General features: G+C 34.7%; 2 protein-coding genes across 4 annotated transcripts in view; one reads left to right on the top strand and one right to left on the bottom strand.

The window, feature by feature from the left end:
* The window catches only part of CHPT1 (choline phosphotransferase 1), a 35,173-nt gene extending 24,663 nt beyond the window's left edge, over window positions 1–10,510 (top strand). The window contains exons 5-9 of one of the 3 annotated variants that reach the window (XR_014017022.1): window positions 2,184–2,315; window positions 4,538–4,696; window positions 5,164–5,289; window positions 7,475–7,674; window positions 10,337–10,510. Coding sequence is in view for 2 of the 3 variants with exons in the window: in XM_081248702.1 (XP_081104828.1) it covers window positions 2,184–2,315; window positions 4,538–4,696; window positions 5,164–5,289; window positions 7,475–7,585; window positions 10,337–10,381 (573 nt within the window). In the remaining variant the exon portion in view is untranslated. The remainder of the gene's footprint in view (window positions 1–2,183; window positions 2,316–4,537; window positions 4,697–5,163; window positions 5,290–7,474; window positions 7,675–10,336) is intronic. The other 2 variants (XM_081248702.1, XM_081248703.1) reach the window with 2 other exon arrangements.
* On the bottom strand, window positions 10,352–16,130 carry SYCP3 (synaptonemal complex protein 3; the record flags this gene model as incomplete). Its single annotated transcript, XM_081248704.1, has 8 exons — window positions 10,352–10,413; window positions 10,542–10,650; window positions 11,852–11,950; window positions 12,590–12,689; window positions 13,510–13,627; window positions 15,350–15,384; window positions 15,567–15,633; window positions 16,001–16,130. The coding sequence occupies 8 exons, from the start codon at window positions 16,128–16,130 to the stop codon at window positions 10,352–10,354; spliced, it is 720 nt and encodes a 239-aa protein (XP_081104830.1).
* Between the last annotated feature and the right edge of the window lie 1,952 nt (window positions 16,131–18,082).

Below are 18,082 nucleotides of genomic sequence, written 5' to 3'. Positions count from 1 at the left end.
AGAGTAATAAAGATAATATCAATAGTCAACAACTAATACTTACTCAACATTTACTATGTTCCTAAATATTTTACTATCACTGTTTTCATCTGACCCTCAGAACAACCCTCTGAAATAGATACTGTCATTTTTGTGTTTTATAAATAAGTCTTAGAATGATTAAGTAATTTGTCCAATGACACATAGCTAGTAAGTAAGAACTGGAGCTGATTCCAGACTCTGTTTTTAATCACTAAGCTATATAACCCTGGTAAAAATAGTAAGAGATACAAAACTAAACATACTCTTACCATAGGATCCAGCGATTATGCTTCTTGGTATTTACCCAAATAAGTTAAAAATTATGTCTATGCAGGGAATTCCCTGGCAGTCCAGTGGTTAGGACTCTGTGCTTTCACTGCCGTGGGCCCAGGTTCAATCCCTGGCCAGGGAACTAAAATCCCACAAGCTGCATGGCACAGTCAAAGAAAAAAAATTATATCTTTGCAAAAACCTGAATACAGGTATTTATAGCAGCTTTGTTCATAATTGCCAGAACTTGGAAGCAAGTCCTTCAGTAGATGTCCTCCAGTGGGTGAATGGATAAACTATGGTACATCCAGGCAATGGAATTGTATTCAGTGTTAAAAAGAAAGAGCTATCAAGCCATGAAAAGACATGGAGGAAACGTAAATGCATGTTATTTAGTGAAAGAAGCCACTCTGCAAAGGCTCCATATTGTATGATTCCAATCATATGATATTCTGGAGAAGGCACAATGCTGGAGACAGTGAAAAGACCTGCTATTGCCAGAAGTTATGGGGTTAAGGAGGGATAAATGGACAAAGTCCAGGGGATTTTTAGGGCAGTGAAACTATTCTGTGTGATACTATAATGGTGGCTACCTGTCCACCCGTCATTATGCATTTGTCATTCATGCATTATGCATTATCATAGAACGTACAACACCAAGAGTGAACCCTAATATATACTATGGACGTTAGGTGATATTGATGTGTTCATTGTAACACATGGACTGTATCACTCTGGTGGAGGATGTTGATAGTGGGGAAGCATGTGTGTATGAGTGCAGGGAGTACATGGGAACTCTGTGTACTTTCCATACAGTTTTGCTGTGAACCTAAAATTGCTTTAAAAATTAAGTCTTTTTTAAAAATTGTAAGAGATTTCCCTGTGGCATTCAGTTTCAGAATTGCCAATCATGGTTCATATCACTAGGCTCAGAAATAGACTTTGAGCATATTTTTAAGTGGAGGAACATTCCCTGAGATGTTCGTATTCCTTCTTATCATGTAAGAATAAATAATAGAATCAAGGATACATAGGCCTCTAAAATATGCTAGAGGGATGCGATGTGTCTTTCATGGCACCCGTTCAGCCAGTACCCATTAGAAGGTGAACATGGACTTAGAGGCAGTTGGGCAACTCTGGTCATTGTCAGATGTGGTGTTTTAAATTTGGAATTCTGATTTGGTTATACTGGGGAAGAATTTCATCTTAAAATCATTTCATTCAATGTTTTGGCAATACCATAAGAAGAAAGCATACCTACTTATTCTCATCAATAAGAATACTTAATTTAGATATAGATCTTCTAAACTTAATTGTTGATCTGTAGTTTCCACAAAATTTGATACAGTATTTCAAAGTATATTTTCAATACAAAATAGCCTACAGCTTTTGGCAATTCATTGTTACTGTCTTTTAAATCCTTTGCTGCCTTTGGAAGTTTTCTTGAACAGCAATTGACCAACAGGTAAATATATATTGCTAGAGATTTAATCCTGGATATTAACTACACAAAACTTTTGCATGCATACACGTTTGTCACATTCATGATGCAGACCATGGTGTCTGACTGTCCTGTGATGCTGCCTTTTAGACGTACTAAATTCAAGTGAACTATCCTTTGTCATGTTTCTTTAAGTCAGATGAAGGCTTGTGAGATGAAATAGTTCATCCCACTTATTTAAATAGACTTAGCTGGATTTTTCACTTTAAGAGATAAAACCATTAAAAGAAAAGTTACCACTTCAGGTTACATACATTCCAGAAGTTAAGGTTTGATTATAAGAAAAAGAATAGCTTATTGTACAGGGCTGTATCATAATGTTTCTTTACTTTTTAATAGGAAAAGAAATTCTATTTTCTTAATGATGTGTTTCTTTCCTCTACCCCTAAAGATACCCGTCCTAGAAATAAAATTGAAGATCTTACCAGTTCTCGGAGTAGTAGGTGGAGCAATATTTTCCTGTTCAAATTACTTCCATGTTATCCTCCATGGTGGTGTTGGCAAGAATGGATCCACTATAGCAGTAAGACGCTAATTTCATCATCATTCAGTATTAATTTTATGATAAATTTTCTTTTCACCCAGCTACAGAGATACTAAAGTTCAAGAATAGGGAAGGAAACTAGGTATCTTAAAAGAATTCTTTTAGGCACATAATACAAAAGCATTTTTAAAACAGTTTAGACTGATGTTAAAGAATTTTTCCTCTTTCTACAGCCTTTCTCAGAGTAGACTTTTGTGACATTTGATTTAATCATCTGCTGTTTCATTACTGTACATAATTAAGAGTTGCCATTTATCTTCTTGCTCGTTGTGCCTGGCCCTGATATAGGAGAGGAGGAGGAGTAGGGAATGAGTTCCTGATGGAATATCAGGAAAGCTGCCAAAGGTCATGGTTTCACATATGGGGCAATTTATTAGTCATGAAGTAAATTTTATTGAAATTTCACTGAAATGTATTTTTAAAACTATCCTAATATTTTAAAAGGTAAAAATTTTAACCTCAGTTCTGGAGTCGGTACACCTTGTATTTGTGTTCTTTACACTTTGCTCATCTATAATTCTTTTGTATTTATTCATATTTGATTTTTAAAACTTCAATACTTTTACACAGGAAAGAGGCAGAAAGGAATTCTGCCCGGTTTTTAACAAATATAAAATAATATCCATGTGTTTAAAAAAACATATTGTCATCTTCAAGGTAGTTGATCACAAGAAGATAAGTACTTATTCCAGTGATGCCATCTTCTGTCAAAACATTCTTGGAATGCCTTTAAGCTATAGTTCATTCTCTTTAATTTCTTCAGTGCTGTAGTTCAAAATTTCTATCTTTTAAAGGTGGGTTTGATTTTGAGAAAAATCAAAGTCATTTGAAGCCAGGTCTAATAAATAAGAGGAGTAAAAACATGAAATATAGCATTTTTAGTTTAAAAAAAGACTCATTCTCTTAAATGACTTATAAATTGGCTCTTAAGGCTATTTCAAAGGAATCCACATAATTCATAAATTATCAATCTTTATGAATATATTTTATATACATAATTCAAAGGCAAAGTATAAAACTCACTTAGATACATAAGTTCTGATATATTTGGAAATTTTAATTTGTTGTGTTTTGAGGTGTTTTGTCAGTTAACCTCAGAATTGTTTTAGAAATGTTAAAGTGTTCTGCATAAAATGCTTAAGAATACTTTTTGCTTGACCATGGATGATAAAATAGAATACTTGCAGGAACATGAGTTCCACTAAAGACGATGAGATTTACTGATGATCAGTGTCCACTTTAGAATATTTTACTAAGACATAATTTATTAAATGTTTGAAGGAAGACAAGAAATCAAACACTATGTCTAAGGAGTAGTTGATTTCAAACTCTTAAACTGGTGGTTTTCCAACTTTTTTAGCAGCAGATTTCCTTGAATAAAATTTACAGGACCAAAGTACAGGTAAAAGCACTATTTTAATAATCTAAATATTTATAACATTACTATATAGTATAGTGTTTTATTAAGATACGATTTTGTAATATTTATAATATTTGTGTAATTTTATAGTAAGTTCTAATTTATAACATATAAACTTAATAAACAAGAATAAGCCTGCTTTAATGGATACATTTAAATTGGTGGCTATATATTTAGTAAGCCTTAAAATCAAATTTATTTCAATATTTTGTTTAGGATAAGCAGTGCTGAGAGCATCCTGATTCGCATAGATAAAAATGTAATGGGTTGGGTTGTACAGTGTTACATAAGAGGGCATTTGTAGTCTAAATGCAAAAGTCAGGGGCAGGGGTGGGCTATTGGTATAGAGAGAGACCAGGGCAGAATTAAACTCCTCCTAATCAGTGATTAAGATATTGTGTAAAAGTGGCAGGTTAAGCTTTATTTCAATATCTGCACAAAAATATGTTAACTTGGCAATTGGAGTGTTGATGGCCTTCAGCATGGTAAAATTTGGTATGGAATAAATCACATTATTTTTTTTAGTGGTTATTAGTTTAAAATGTGTGTTCATATAAAATTGGAACCAAACATCTAAGCACTGTATTACCTCTGTGTAACCCTAGGTTTCTGTGGAAGTTTGAAAAGCATGGCTAAGGTCTGTATACTCCTTTAGGCCATACATTATCATACTCTTCTCTAGGTCTCTAGTTCCTAACACAAAATAGATGCTTAGAAAATGCTTGCATTGTAATAAATGCATTTTTAAAATTTGGTGCTGATTTTCTGCTTTATCCATTAGGGTACCAGTGTCTTGTCACCTGGACTCCACATAGGAATAATTATTATACTGGCAATAATGATCTATAAAAAGTCAGCAACTAATTTGTTTGAAAAGCATCCTTGTCTTTATACCCTAATGTTTGGATGTGTCTTTGCTAAAATCTCACAGAAATTGGTGGTAAGAAATTCTTTTAATTTATGATTCATGGTATAAATATGTACTTGTTCCTCAAACACAAAGCTGGAAACTATTTCATACAATGGGTAGGTTTTTTATGGTGTTATCATCCCAATAAATAGTTAGCTCTTTGTGTTCCAAGTAATACTGTAAATGAATGTTAGATTCAGAGACAGACTCCTTAGTGTATAGTAAGTTCTTTTAATTATTTGTTTAGCAATGATTATCAATTATAACCTTCTGATATCAAGGAATTTAAATTTTAGAAACTTTAATAAGCTACCCAGTCATGAATTTGAGAAATTTTAGATTCAGTATTCCCATATCAAATGTGAGATTAAATAAATGGTCTCTTTATCCTTATTTGTCTTAATAGTAAATTAAAGTTCTAGTTAATTCTATCCTGAAACAAAAAGCTAAAACATTTAAAATTTAATGGTGAAATTATTTTGTTTACTTTTTTATAGATAGCTCAAATGACCAAAAGTGAACTGTATCTTCAAGACGCTGTCTTTCTTGGCCCAGGTCTTTTATTTTTAGACCAGTACTTTAATAATTTTGTAGACGAATATGTTGTTCTATGGATAGCAATGGTAAGTGCCTTTTTGGTAAGATTTTTATTTATTTTTAACAAATATCAGATAATACTATGCTTAAGAGTCATTTCAGTGAGATATCAGGTAGCCTTACTTTCTAATCTATACAGTAACTGTTTCTGAACATTTAAAATTACTTCTTTAAAGCTTGCTTTATATCGTGTTTGAAAATGTCCCACATATCTGGAGATCAGGGTTCCAACAACCTAAATCCTTAAAAACACAACTGTGTACCTTAAAAAAATAGTACCAAAAAAACAGTACTAAGATGTCAAAAATCACTTCACTCTCTGGCAAAGGACTACAAACATGTATTAGTGTCTGACTTATTTAATCCAGCTTGTTAGAATTATTATGAGCTTATAGCAGATAACAGGTAAATTAAATGTAGTTGGTGTTAGCAGAGGTGGGCACTATTGTATCAAGAACTGTCAGCTAATACTGAGGAAACAAAACAAAACAGAACAGACAGTACTACCCAGTACAGGGTTCTGGGACCATTTTATGCTAGAAGTAAGCAACGCTACGTATCTGTATGGCCCTTGAGGATAGTGCAAAATTTATATTAATGATGACTCTTATCAAGCAAATTAAATTCTCATTAATTGCAATCTGCTTAAAAAGTGATTTGGATAATACATATATTAATTTCTATTCAAAATGATTATAAAATAGAATTATGGTGCATAAGAGAGAAGTTTTAGCCATCTGAGGAAAAGAAAATCATTGTTGGTAACATTTTAGTCACACAAGTGGATAAAGGAGGCATTACTAAATTTTTTATTTTACTAAGACATTATCTTTATGGTTGGTCTTCAATTAATGGTAGTTCTGGACAATTTTGCTACCTCCAGACCTCACTGGACTTCACCAAATTGTTAGTGATATACAAAAACTAATATTAAAGTGAGCTAAAAGAAACACTGAACCTTTTGATAATTTAAACGATCTCACACTATTTGTTAGATAGAGGTATTAAAACAAAGCCTGTCTATACTGTGCATGGTCCCCTGGGGTACATCTGATCATCCTTTATACTAGGTTCTATAGTATTATACTTTTTTTTAGAGTAAGTTAATAACTTAATATCCATTCAGAAGTCTTCCATTCTTCAAATAGTGGTGAGATGTAAATCTTAGTCCTTGAAAGTTTCTCAGGCAATATTCTAAAAAATGTTTGAAAATCAGAATAATTTCCTTTAATTTGCTGTCCACTATAAATATTATTAGGGCTCCAAAACAATCTAAATGTAAGAAATAGGTGGTGATTTTTCAAAATATCTGAAAATTCAATGTAGGGTTTCTTTTAGTGAATGTAAGTACTACCAAATGGAATTAACAGAATTAAAATATCAGGTGTTAAAAATTTGAGCACCTAATTTGTAATGAGTGAGTTGGCCTGGTTTTACATCAGAGATTATGGTGAGAAAGTCGAATTCAATTTTTCTTTAAAACACTTTGTGGACCACAATTAAAAACAAACAAAAAACCACTATGTGTACCAAAATAAGCGTATTGTGCCTTTTGGCATCCTTAGGGAAAAGGTTCTTGCTTCAGAGAGAAAAGAGTCAGATGGAGTTTTTCAAGTAAATGATAAGGAGGTTTTTCCCCTCATTGGTGAGAATTCCCTCTCTACCGGCAGAGCTGTGAGGCTCCTTTTTCTAAAAGGAAGCATTTGCTCCCAGCCTCTGGGAAAGTTCTTAGTGTGCCTCCCTGCTTAATTTTGTAAAGAACACAATTTTGTATGTGCCTTCCCTCAACTATGATGTCTCTTCCAGGCCTTTACTTTCTTACAGCTACTCTCAAAGGAATAAGAAAAGTATATGATGGAGTGATTTCATTATAACGACTGATAGCCCCTTCTAGTAGAAAATTTGAGGCTTTGTTGCACAGTAGAAGATTGAAAGGATATGGAGTCAGAAGACTTGAGTTCTGTTTTCTAGCTTTTGTAATTTAGTCTATACCTTTTACCACTCTGAGCCTCAGTTTCTGTAACTGTGAAATACCTTGCATATTCCAGAGGACTACAGTGAGGTCCAAATATGAACTATAAAATGTAACATTTTCGGTGAAGAATTTTTGGTTAAGGTTTGAGTTTAGGGGGTGAGGGGACAGAAAAATAGCTGCTGCTTTAGAAAAGATAGACCATAATCCATTTTATATTTTCTTTTTTGCTTCTAAAGGTCATTTCTTCATTTGATATGATGAGGTACTTTAGTGCTTTGTGCCTGCAAATTTCAAGACACCTTCATCTAAGTATCTTCAAGACTTCATGTCATCAAGCACCTGAACAGGTTCACAAGCATATTGACTAATAGCCCAAGGAAAAGAGGAGAAGCAGTTAGGGGAACCTATGAGTGAAGGGAATCCCCTTTTTCAGGAGGCTAGTATACTATCAAATAAGGTTATATTTTAATATAAACATTAAGTCCTGTAGATTCCATTATGTCTGTTTCAGGGGCAAAGCCCTCGTTGTGTAGCAACATTTTTTATCAAGGTATTATCAGAGTAATACAATCTGTAAATTAATTAGAAACAAAACCAAAGAAAGTAATTTCAATTTTCTGAGTATAAGAAAGTGAACCACTATAGTTCTAAAGAGCAGTCTCTTTGTCTCAGAAATCCTTATCAGACAATTGGGGTTTTCTCTGCCAAAGGATTACATAAAAATTCAGGACTTAAAGGATTTTAGCCATCTTGAGGGTGATGCTTACTTCGCTAAAAATTGACAAGTGCGTTCATAATATTGCATAATTGCATGAATTTTAATAGTGTAATTATTGAGTCAAATGATGTTATATTTTTTATTAGCCATTTTCAAAAAAGGTATGTTAATTATTATTGTATAAAATGAAATACTTGCTTTAGTGTACCAACTTCTGTAATTTGTAGTTAGTAAGAGGAATTTATCTTACCAGTTCAGAAAAACAAATGAATCTTTACAGTGAGGGCAACTTGTTCCTTGATATTCTGAATTTAAACTTCATTGTCACAAAAAAAAGTAGACATTAAACATTTCCCTTTGTGAAAAACAAAACAGTAGCTAAAGCACAACTGACATGTAAGAAAATCAGTAATTTATGAAAACATAGCAAAACTATTTTCCCTTTAGAATATCAGCTAAAGCTACTTCAAGTACACTTTTACTCATTTGAGGTAAAATGGGGATAAAATAAGTATCTGTTATTCAACCACTAACTACATTATGTACTGATTCTCATCTTTCCACTCTCACTTAAAAGTGTTTACCTTGCTCATTATGAATAATAGAACTATCACATGGGTCTTTGGTGATCCAAATCCTCGGACTCCCATCTTACCTGTTTGTAATTTTATCCAACAGTTCTGTAGACCATAAGCCATATGGTGAAATAATTTGTTTTTAAAAAGGAGTAATGAACATGTACTATATCTTAATATGCAAGAAAAAGGCATATTGAAAAAGAGTGTAAGTTGATATTCCTTAAAAGGAAAAAATAGGGACTTCCCTGGTGGTCTAGTGGCTACAACTACATGCTCCCAATGTGGGGGGCCTGGGTTCGATCCCTGGTCAGGGAACTAGATCCCACATGCCACAACTGAGACCTGGTGCAGACAAATAAATAAATAAATATTTTTTTTAAAAAGGAAAAAATATATACTTATGTGAATTAAGTACACAGAAAATACTCTGGAGTACTTATTTTGCCTCTGAAACAACTGGTAAATTCAATAAGGACCTTCTTAATTTGAATAGTACTTAAAATTTATATTAAATTTTATAATACTTAAAATTTACATTCCAGCATGTACTTCGGCTTAAAAGGCTTTATAAAATGCAAAAATTTAGGAAGTAAACTGTCCCCTTAATGTCAGATATTTGTTCATGGTGGAGGACTAAGTTCTTCCTATATAAGTTAGCACAGTTAGAAAAAGGGAATCAGTATGGATTCATTTTTAAAAACTTGGAAAACCTAAAACTAAGATAAGTGTGGGTTATGCGGCAAAAATTAGAATTTAAAATGTGGAAAAACAGGACAAAGTCACTCCTTTCTCCGTCTGTTGGGCATATTTTTTGTTTTTGAAGGATTCAATGAAAGTAGTTTCAGCAAAAAATAGTTAAGTTTAACTCAAATATTTCAAACAAATGCTGAAGCAATTTAATATTTATTAAATCAAGAGTTTCATATGTTTTTCTATGTTAAACAAATGCACATTTTAAAATACAGGATATAGGAATTAACTGTTCAAATTTGGAAATGAATGTAAAAACATCCATATATTTACTGAATATTAAAACTGAAAAATAAGACATTCTGTGTAATTTATAGTTAAAGACATATGTGAAGTACTTAAACCGTAAGTAATTAGGTATGTTAATGATATGCTCTTAATCATTACTAAGGGCATGTGTCATTTAATTGTGGACTGAGCGAATTAAATGGCATTTTGATGTCGTTGTGGAAATGACATTCACAAATCCATATCTTAAATTGGATTATTTATATATCTTGTTCGGTTGTGTTAATGGTTTTTAGCAGTTTAATTTATTCCAGAACGGAAACTTAAGTTGCATTTAATAAATTTTGTAAGTCATAGAATGTATTTTCTTTTGAAATCTTATTTTCACTAGAATTGATAGTGTAACTTAATGAATATGCATGAAAGGGTGTATGCATAAAACAGATTTTGTGTTTTTTTTCCTTAAAGAACAAAATTAATTAACCATCTATACCTGTGCTTTCTACCTTTTGGAAGTGATACAAATACACTGAAGCCAAAACTTGAAATTAAATCGTATTTATTGCTAAGAGTTAATTGACAAATGTTAGAGAGAAAAAATCACTATTAGTATTAAAGAAAAAGCTGAAAAAGCACAGTGGTACATATAATTTAGGAATTGCTGCTACTCGCATAACTTCATTATTTTATTTGGAGGTGAAGAAGAAGGGTCTTGCACTTAAGCTAATGATTAATATGATATAATATTTTAAACCAGAATTTTCAACCACTCTAAAAACTTACATGCCTCTTAGCTAATGTTATAATTGTATCATATTACTTAGGTTCAAGTTCTTCCTTCAAAGAGTCATGAGAATAACATGGATTGAAGAGACTTTCGAACATTTGCCATCTCTTGCTGCTGCTGTCAAATGAAAGGAGATATTAAACATTTGTTTAATTTTTAGATAAGTGTTATACATATTTCAGCAAATAAAATATCTCAATGCTTACAATAATCCTTATTTTTTCAGTTTTAAATATAATAACTTACTGTTTCCATCATAATTTTTTTTTGCAACATAGCCATTTCTTTTCTAAGTTCATTTTGTGCACCAGTAAGTAGATAATCGTGATTCTTCTCCAAGTCCTCCATACTCTAAAACACAAAAGGCTAGTTTAGTTACAAACCACCACTTTTCATCTCAGGTTCAAAACTTATACAATTAATTTTCAAAAGCAGGAACTTTTTAATATTCAACAATGCACGTTATTTATCTCAAATAAAAATATTCTAGGGCTTCCCTGGTGGCGCAGTGGTTGAGAGTCCGCCTGCCGATGCAGGGGACACGGGTTCGTGCCCCGGTCTGGGAAGATCCCACATGCCGCAGAGCGGCTAGGCCCGTGAGCCATGGCTGCTGAGCCTGCGCATCCGGAGCCTGTGCTCTGCAAGGGGAGAGGCCACAACAGTGAGAGGCCCGCCTACCGCAAAAAAAAAAAAAAAAAAAAAAAAAAAAAAAAAAAAAAAAAATATTCTAATACATGAAAACCAAAATATCCACTAAAGGAAGAGAAAATGTCAGACATAAATCAAATGTTATTAAAGGAGGTAACAGTAGTAGTGTACCTTCTCACTGGAAGAAACAAACAAAAATAACACAACATTTTATAAAAGGAATAGAAGCACAACTTCCTGTAGCTATATAGTAGAAAATGGGGACTTAATTCCAATTTAGTTGGCAAAAGAGTAAGACTGAAAGGAAGGTTAGGAAAAAGGGTTAAAAGTATTCTAGGGCAAGAGCATAAACAAAAGCATGAAAGTGCAAAGTGAGTGAGTTCAGAGAAAGCCGTTATGTGGAGGGGTGGGAGTAATGGATGAATGTAGTAATTGGAGCATTAAAAAAAGAATCATATTATTGGGGGCTGAATCTTGAATACCTAAGAACTTAGAATGAGAAGCTACTGACAGTTTTTCAGGAGGGAAAAGGTAATGTTATAGAAAAATAATACGGCAGACCCACGAAGGATGGGTTGGAAAACAGAAATCAGTTAAGAGTTTTCATAGTATAAGCAAAGAATGATGAGGTTCTGAACTAGGGCAGTAGCAGTGGATGTGAAGAATAAGAGAGATGGAGGAGTCAAACATAGTACTAAAGTTCCTACACCAAGTGGTAACACTTAGTGATAGCATTTAGCACTTAAATTAAATCGAAAACAATGCATTCAAAATGGAAAACTGTTAAGAATTTAAAATGTATAAGCGAAATGTTTTTCCCTTAAACTGAGAAAAAAATTATCTTCTACTTCCACACATGAATTATATTTTATAAGAATGTATTATGGTACCAAATACAACAAACCTTTATGAACTGCTCATATAATTGTTTAATTGTTCTCAGTCTCTGATTCTGAACAATTCTAGACTGTTGAAAAACTTTCTGTTGCTGTCGAAACATGTTCTACAAATGTAAAAGAAAAAATTATGTAATAACAATTTGGGTAAAACTTAGCAAAAATTAATTCTACATTACACTTAAAAGGAATAGTTTTTAAATCAGTATTTTTAATATTTTAACATTTACTATGACTGAGTTTAGATAATTTGTGTTCACCACTTATATACAACAATAATATAATAACCCTACCAGTCATTGAGTAGGAAATCTCAACAGTACTCAAAACATGTCTTAATTCTTGGTGCTTTCAATGTCAACACAGATGATCCTTACAATATTGCTGGTCTTTCAGTTTCTTGGCCTGTTTTCCACCAATGATTTTTGTTCTTCACCCTACTTTAGCCATCCACTTACATAAGCATACCCTAGATTCTGTCATTACCAAAAACTATAACCTCTGCATAGTATTAATAATAGCAAACTTGATATTAACAATCTTACGAAGCAAAGACCAACAGCTTTTATGAGTATGGTATGTGCCTGTACTTCTGCATTCAGCAGAACCAAACTCATAGCCAGCAATGGGCAATGGAACCTGGCTAAGGTCCATGGGTGTACTGCAAGGCCGGCCTCTCCCTTCCTACTTGACACTTGGTAATAGTAGATTAATTATAAAGCTATAAAGCTAAGCATAATACTAACAGCTAGTTTTTCTTCTTGTTCATCAGCTTTCTGCACATCTATATCCCACTGCTGGAACAAAGTCAGAAACTGCTGAGAATATTCTTGGTTAAGCTTCTGCCTGTAAAACATAATGAATATTGTCATATTTCACATCAATATGGAAAAACTTTCAAAACAAAACTGATTTGACTAATTACACTATAATAAAAGAGAAAATAATATCAAATTTTCAGATGTGAAGCCAAGAAGTAAAGTTATGATTTATGATGATTCAGAAGTATTTATTTTCCTAACCAACTAACAGAAAAGCCCTCTCATGTGCTTTAAGCTCTTGAAAACTAAGGGAGTTTTATTGTACATATGCATTTTCCAGAAAAGTCCATTTTATCTCCAAGCAATTTATTTTTCATTTTCTCCTACTGAATATAGGTTGTGATATGATAGATTCACTGAAGTTATTATAAGATTTCCAAATAGAAATATTTCACTTCATTTTTCCCCATTTTGGTACAATGATTTTGTACAAAAGAATAGTTAATTCAGCTAAAATATACAAATTATTTATAATACATAAGGTTGATCTTTTTCTAACACTGTGAAACAGTTAACTATCATAAGACTAATGGTTTATATGACATTTACTTTTTATTCAGCTAGTGTATTTTTAGAATGAATATAAATTACCTTTATTGTTAAGAAAACCCTCAAACATTATTTAAAAGGGGAAAAAGGACATCTTTATTGATTTCTAGGAAATATATCTCAAGTCTGTGAAGGAATGAAGTTATAGGACTAAAGGACTTAGAGAAAAATCAAGCCAAATATACTTTTTTACTAGAGATCCCAATAAGTAGATGATAGTACTTCTCATAATTTGCACCAATGAATACTAAGAAATGATGCAAATGTTGTGGCAGTGAAAAAACCAACATCCTTACCTTTGCTCTTGTTGGGTTTTCCAAACGTTTTCAATTTTCTGGTTACTGGTTTTGAGAGAAGCCTTGGTATACATTTCTAGTCTTTTTTTCTTGGCAAGAAGAGCCTTGTTAATATCAGCTATATTGAAAATAAACTCATTAAATTTAATGTGGACTTAAGTTACTTTGTTCCCACATATTCAAATAAACATGGATAAAGCTGGTTCAAGAGTTTTGAAAAGATCTTTAAAAATACACATAATATCAAAAAGCAAGATTATTTCCTTGCTTTTTTTTTCTGAGAAAACTTTTAGTTATTGGTATCCCAATTCTGATTTTCCTAACTAGAGATAATTTAATTTAGAGGTGATTAAAAAGAGCTAATAACTGAAAAAAAGGGTCTCAAGGACAGACTTTAATTTCTTCATAAGAAAACACTAATAAAGGCTAAATTTAGAACTCATTATATATGAAAGGCAAAACTATTTTAAAAGAGTCTAAAAAGAATAAAAATAGTTAAAGAAAATAATTTTTTAAAATATAGTCAGTGATACTTTAAAACATATTTTTACTAAAAGAGACAAAGACCAACCAAGCATAGGAAAGTCTTATTTTAAGTAAATATCTAAATAAATTCATTCAAGAACCCTTTTAGGGCTTCCCTGGTGGTGCAGTGGTTGGGAGTCCGCCTGCCGGTGCGGGGGACACGGGTTCGAGCCCTGATCTGGGGGGATCCCACATGCCGTGGAGCACCTGGGCCGGTGCGCTACAACTCCTGAGCCTGCTCTCTGGAGCCCGCGAGCCACAGCTGCTGAGCCCATGCGCCTGGAGCCCGTGCTCCGCGGCGGGAGAGGCCACCGCTATGAGAAGCCTGCACACCGCCACAGCTAGGGAAAGCCCGCGCGCTGCAACGAGGACCCAACACAGCCAAAAATAATAAAAAAGAACCCTTTTAAATACTTTTTTATAGGACATTTTTACCAATAATATAAGTACTGCGTTTCATAAACTTTTTAATACTTCAGGTGGTCCTTTGCTAGGCACGTGCATATGGATCTACCATCAATAGTTATTTTTCAGTAATCATGATGAGGTGACCTACACTATTACATAAATATTTTGTATTTCCAATATCCATCTATAATAATAAATTTATAAGACAGTTTATAAAACAAGCATTTTGTTACTACCAAATAGGGCAAAGCTTTCAAAAAAGACTTGATTATATGAATACTAGAGAGGAGCCAAATATTGACTCTTTTATAAGAATACTATCCCCTAACACAGTTAATGTAACTGATATTTGACATACAATTTAAAGTTTATGAACTTTTTATCTGATCTCTTGCTTACTAGCAAGGTGGTCTTTAATTCTCAACTACATAGTTTAATAATGTAAAAATAAAGTTATTTTAAAGGCTTCAATTTACACTGCCCTTCCTAAAGAAAAGAACACAGGAATGCCACAGAAAATGACTAAATTGAGAAAATGAAAAACTGACACATATACAGATATGTGTGTGTGTTTGTATCACTTAGTCCGTGAAAGTCCAACCAAAGAGGGATAGACACTTTTCCCATCCATTTTTGCTCTAAAATTTCATAGTCCATTAAACTCACACACCTATAAAGTAACAGGACCATTCTTAACTCACCACCGTTAGCACCATCTCTTTTCACATCAACAACTGGAAAAGGTTAGTAAGGAAATCTATGAAGCAGAACCACATATACTTGTGCAAAATCTTACATATGAGAACAAAGCATTAAATAAGTCTTACAGTCCACTGATTATTATTTACTATTATACAAATTATATGGTTTAAAACAATTTTGAATACAAATATCTCCTAAAACATACCTCCAAATCTTTCCAGCATATTCTGTACTTCACCCCTGTGAAAAAAAATACATCAAAAAACTTTTAATTAAGGATCCATAAAATATCATTCTTGTTTTGGAAGGAATATCACATGCCCAGTATTTCACATGCCCAGTATTTTACATGCAATACTCGCTGGACAACCAAACAGACTTTTCTTAAAGTCTAAGAGGTGAAAATTGTTTGAGCATATTACCCCACGTCTTCAACGATTCCTGGAGAAGTCCTTTTCTTCCCATGTTTATCAAGTACTGGAGTCTTCCCTGAATTGACAATAAAAAAAGAAAAAGAGTTGAAATTAAGTATGCTATTTTGGTAATTTTTAAATGGAGTAATATCTTCATTTCGAGGTTTTTTGAGGCTTTGTGCCAAGACAAGTTTTTAAAGCAGACATATAAATGCACTACTTTCTCTGCAGGTTAGATGGAATTAAATCAGGATCCAAGACCATTTTATGGGAACAATTTTGCAAGTCTTCCTGTGTTAATGTCATAATAATCTATGTACTGTTTATCAGACATCAGGCGAAAGATGCTACAGAAGCTTCACTAAGTCCGAATAAGAAACATGAAGTACATGAAAATAAATGCAGGACATGGTCACTGCCCAACAACATTAGCTATACGGTACCTTGGATGACATCCTCCTCTGAACCACTCAGGTGTTTATCTGCTTTCTCAAAGCCACAGGCTCTTATAACCTGATCCTCCATGGATGTCTTCCCAGATTTCCTGGTATGTTTTCTTCCAGGGGGCACCATTTTTCGATGTTTTCTGATTAAAAAAAAAAATCAAACCTGCTCAATCCAAAGACACCATTTAAATAAACTGGCAAATTTCAAAATAAGAGATATCAAATAAAGATGATTTTAGTTGAATACCACTTTAGGAGTCTCTTCATTTATTCTGTTGGACCAAAAGTTAACAGAAGAAGATAATGACTGCGCCGCCCCTGACGCCGGCGGTGGTTCGCCTCTGAGGACGGGGAGGGCAGTGGAATCCTAGCCCGGCCAGGTTCTGGCTAAATCGGGGCAAATCTAGATCCAGCTGATTTCAGTCACAATGTGAAAATCTGACAGGATCGATCACGAGCCCGCCCCAAAGAAGTTGCCAGCAACAGAAATACAACATAAAACGTTCTGCGTCCTGGGCCGCAGAAAATAACGTCCAGTAAGATTTCCACGACCCAGGCCTCGAAGACCAGTGAAGGGGAGCCCTGGCTTCATCTAAATGGTTTCTGCGGGGTGTGGGCGCGCTGACGAGGGCCCACCCTCCTCGCCTGCTGTCAACCTGTGTCCACCCGCCCGGCGTCGCGTCCAGTCCCGAGGCAGCGCAGCCGGCGCCTTTCCACCCACTCACGGCCCTGCCCGCAGGGCGCTGTACTGCCTTCAAATTCCTGTCAAGGGGCCTCAGGGAGAGCCAGCGGGTAAGATTTACCTCATAGGTCAAGAATAACCCCTGGCTCAGATTCCCGCGCGGGACAAACGCTCCCCCTCCTCACACCTGAAAAACACCCCAATGGCCGACGACCACAGTTATACGTCTCAGTACAGGCGTCCCCGCCGCTTCCGCCTCCCCTACCCCAACGCCTCAGACTTCACCTCTTCACAGCCTCGACGCTTCTCCGAAGCAAGTCAGAATTCGCAGGGAAGAAAAGCCAGCCTCGCCTCGTCCGGGAGCGTCTCTGATTGGCTGGCAGGAGGGCGCATGCGTGCAGCGGCCCCGGCGCTCCGCTCCCTCAGACACCACGACCAACGAGAGTGCTGACCCAGAGCACCTTGCGGGCGGCATCTATGGCTAGTACACCTGAAGTAAGACGCTTTCCAGTTTCTTTTTGTAATTTAAGTTAAAAAAATTTCATACTATTTTGGGCTTCCCTGGTGGCGCAGTGGTTGCGAGTCCGCTTGCCGATGCAGGGGACACGGTGTTCGTGTCGCGGTCCGGGTAAATCCCACATGCCGCAGAGCGGCTGGGCCCGTGAGCCATGACCGCTGAGCCTGCGCGTCCGGAGCCTGTGCTCCGCAACGGGAGAGGCCACAACAGTGAGAGGCCCGCGTACCGCAAAAAAAAAAAAATTTTTTTTCACAATATTTTAATAATAAAGTTGCAAAAGAATATAAAGAACACACAACTTAATTTGTGAAGTACAGTTTTACCAGAGCCTGTTGCATCTCCTCAGGGAGTCCTTTCCCTCCCATCCCCCCATTCCCTACTCAGAGATTTTTTTTTAATTATCTTGAATTTTGTGTTAATCATTGGACCCTCCCATTTTCTAAGTTTTGTTACCGCATGTGTGTGCCCTGAAACAACTCTGCTTAGTTCTGTTTGTGTTTGGGTGGTATAGAAAGTTGTACCATATTCTATGTAGTATTCTGTCATTCGCTTTTTAAACTTAACATTATGTCACTAAGAGAATCTAGATGATTACATGTAGCCATAGTTCTTTCATTTTCACTGCTGCAAAATATCCTATTGTGCCTCTATTCCACCATTTATTCATTTATTTTCTTGTCTGTGGACATGTGGGTTATTTTCAGATTACAGCCTGTATAAACAATGATACTATGAATATTCTAATCTGCGTATATGCTAAAGTTTTTACAGAGTATCTGGGTGTGAAGTTTCTCAGTCATAGGCTAGATGATATAAAAGCCAAATTGGTTTCAAATTTATACTCCCACCAACAGTGAGTTCCCATTGTTCAATGCACTCA

The sequence above is a fragment of the Mesoplodon bidens genome, assembly GCF_964165515.1.
Source record: "Mesoplodon bidens genome assembly, chromosome: 11".
In the NCBI taxonomy this organism is placed as follows: Eukaryota; Metazoa; Chordata; class Mammalia; order Artiodactyla; family Ziphiidae; genus Mesoplodon; species Mesoplodon bidens.
Note: the sequence above shows the minus strand (reverse complement) of the source record. Positions and strands in the feature narration are given on the sequence as shown.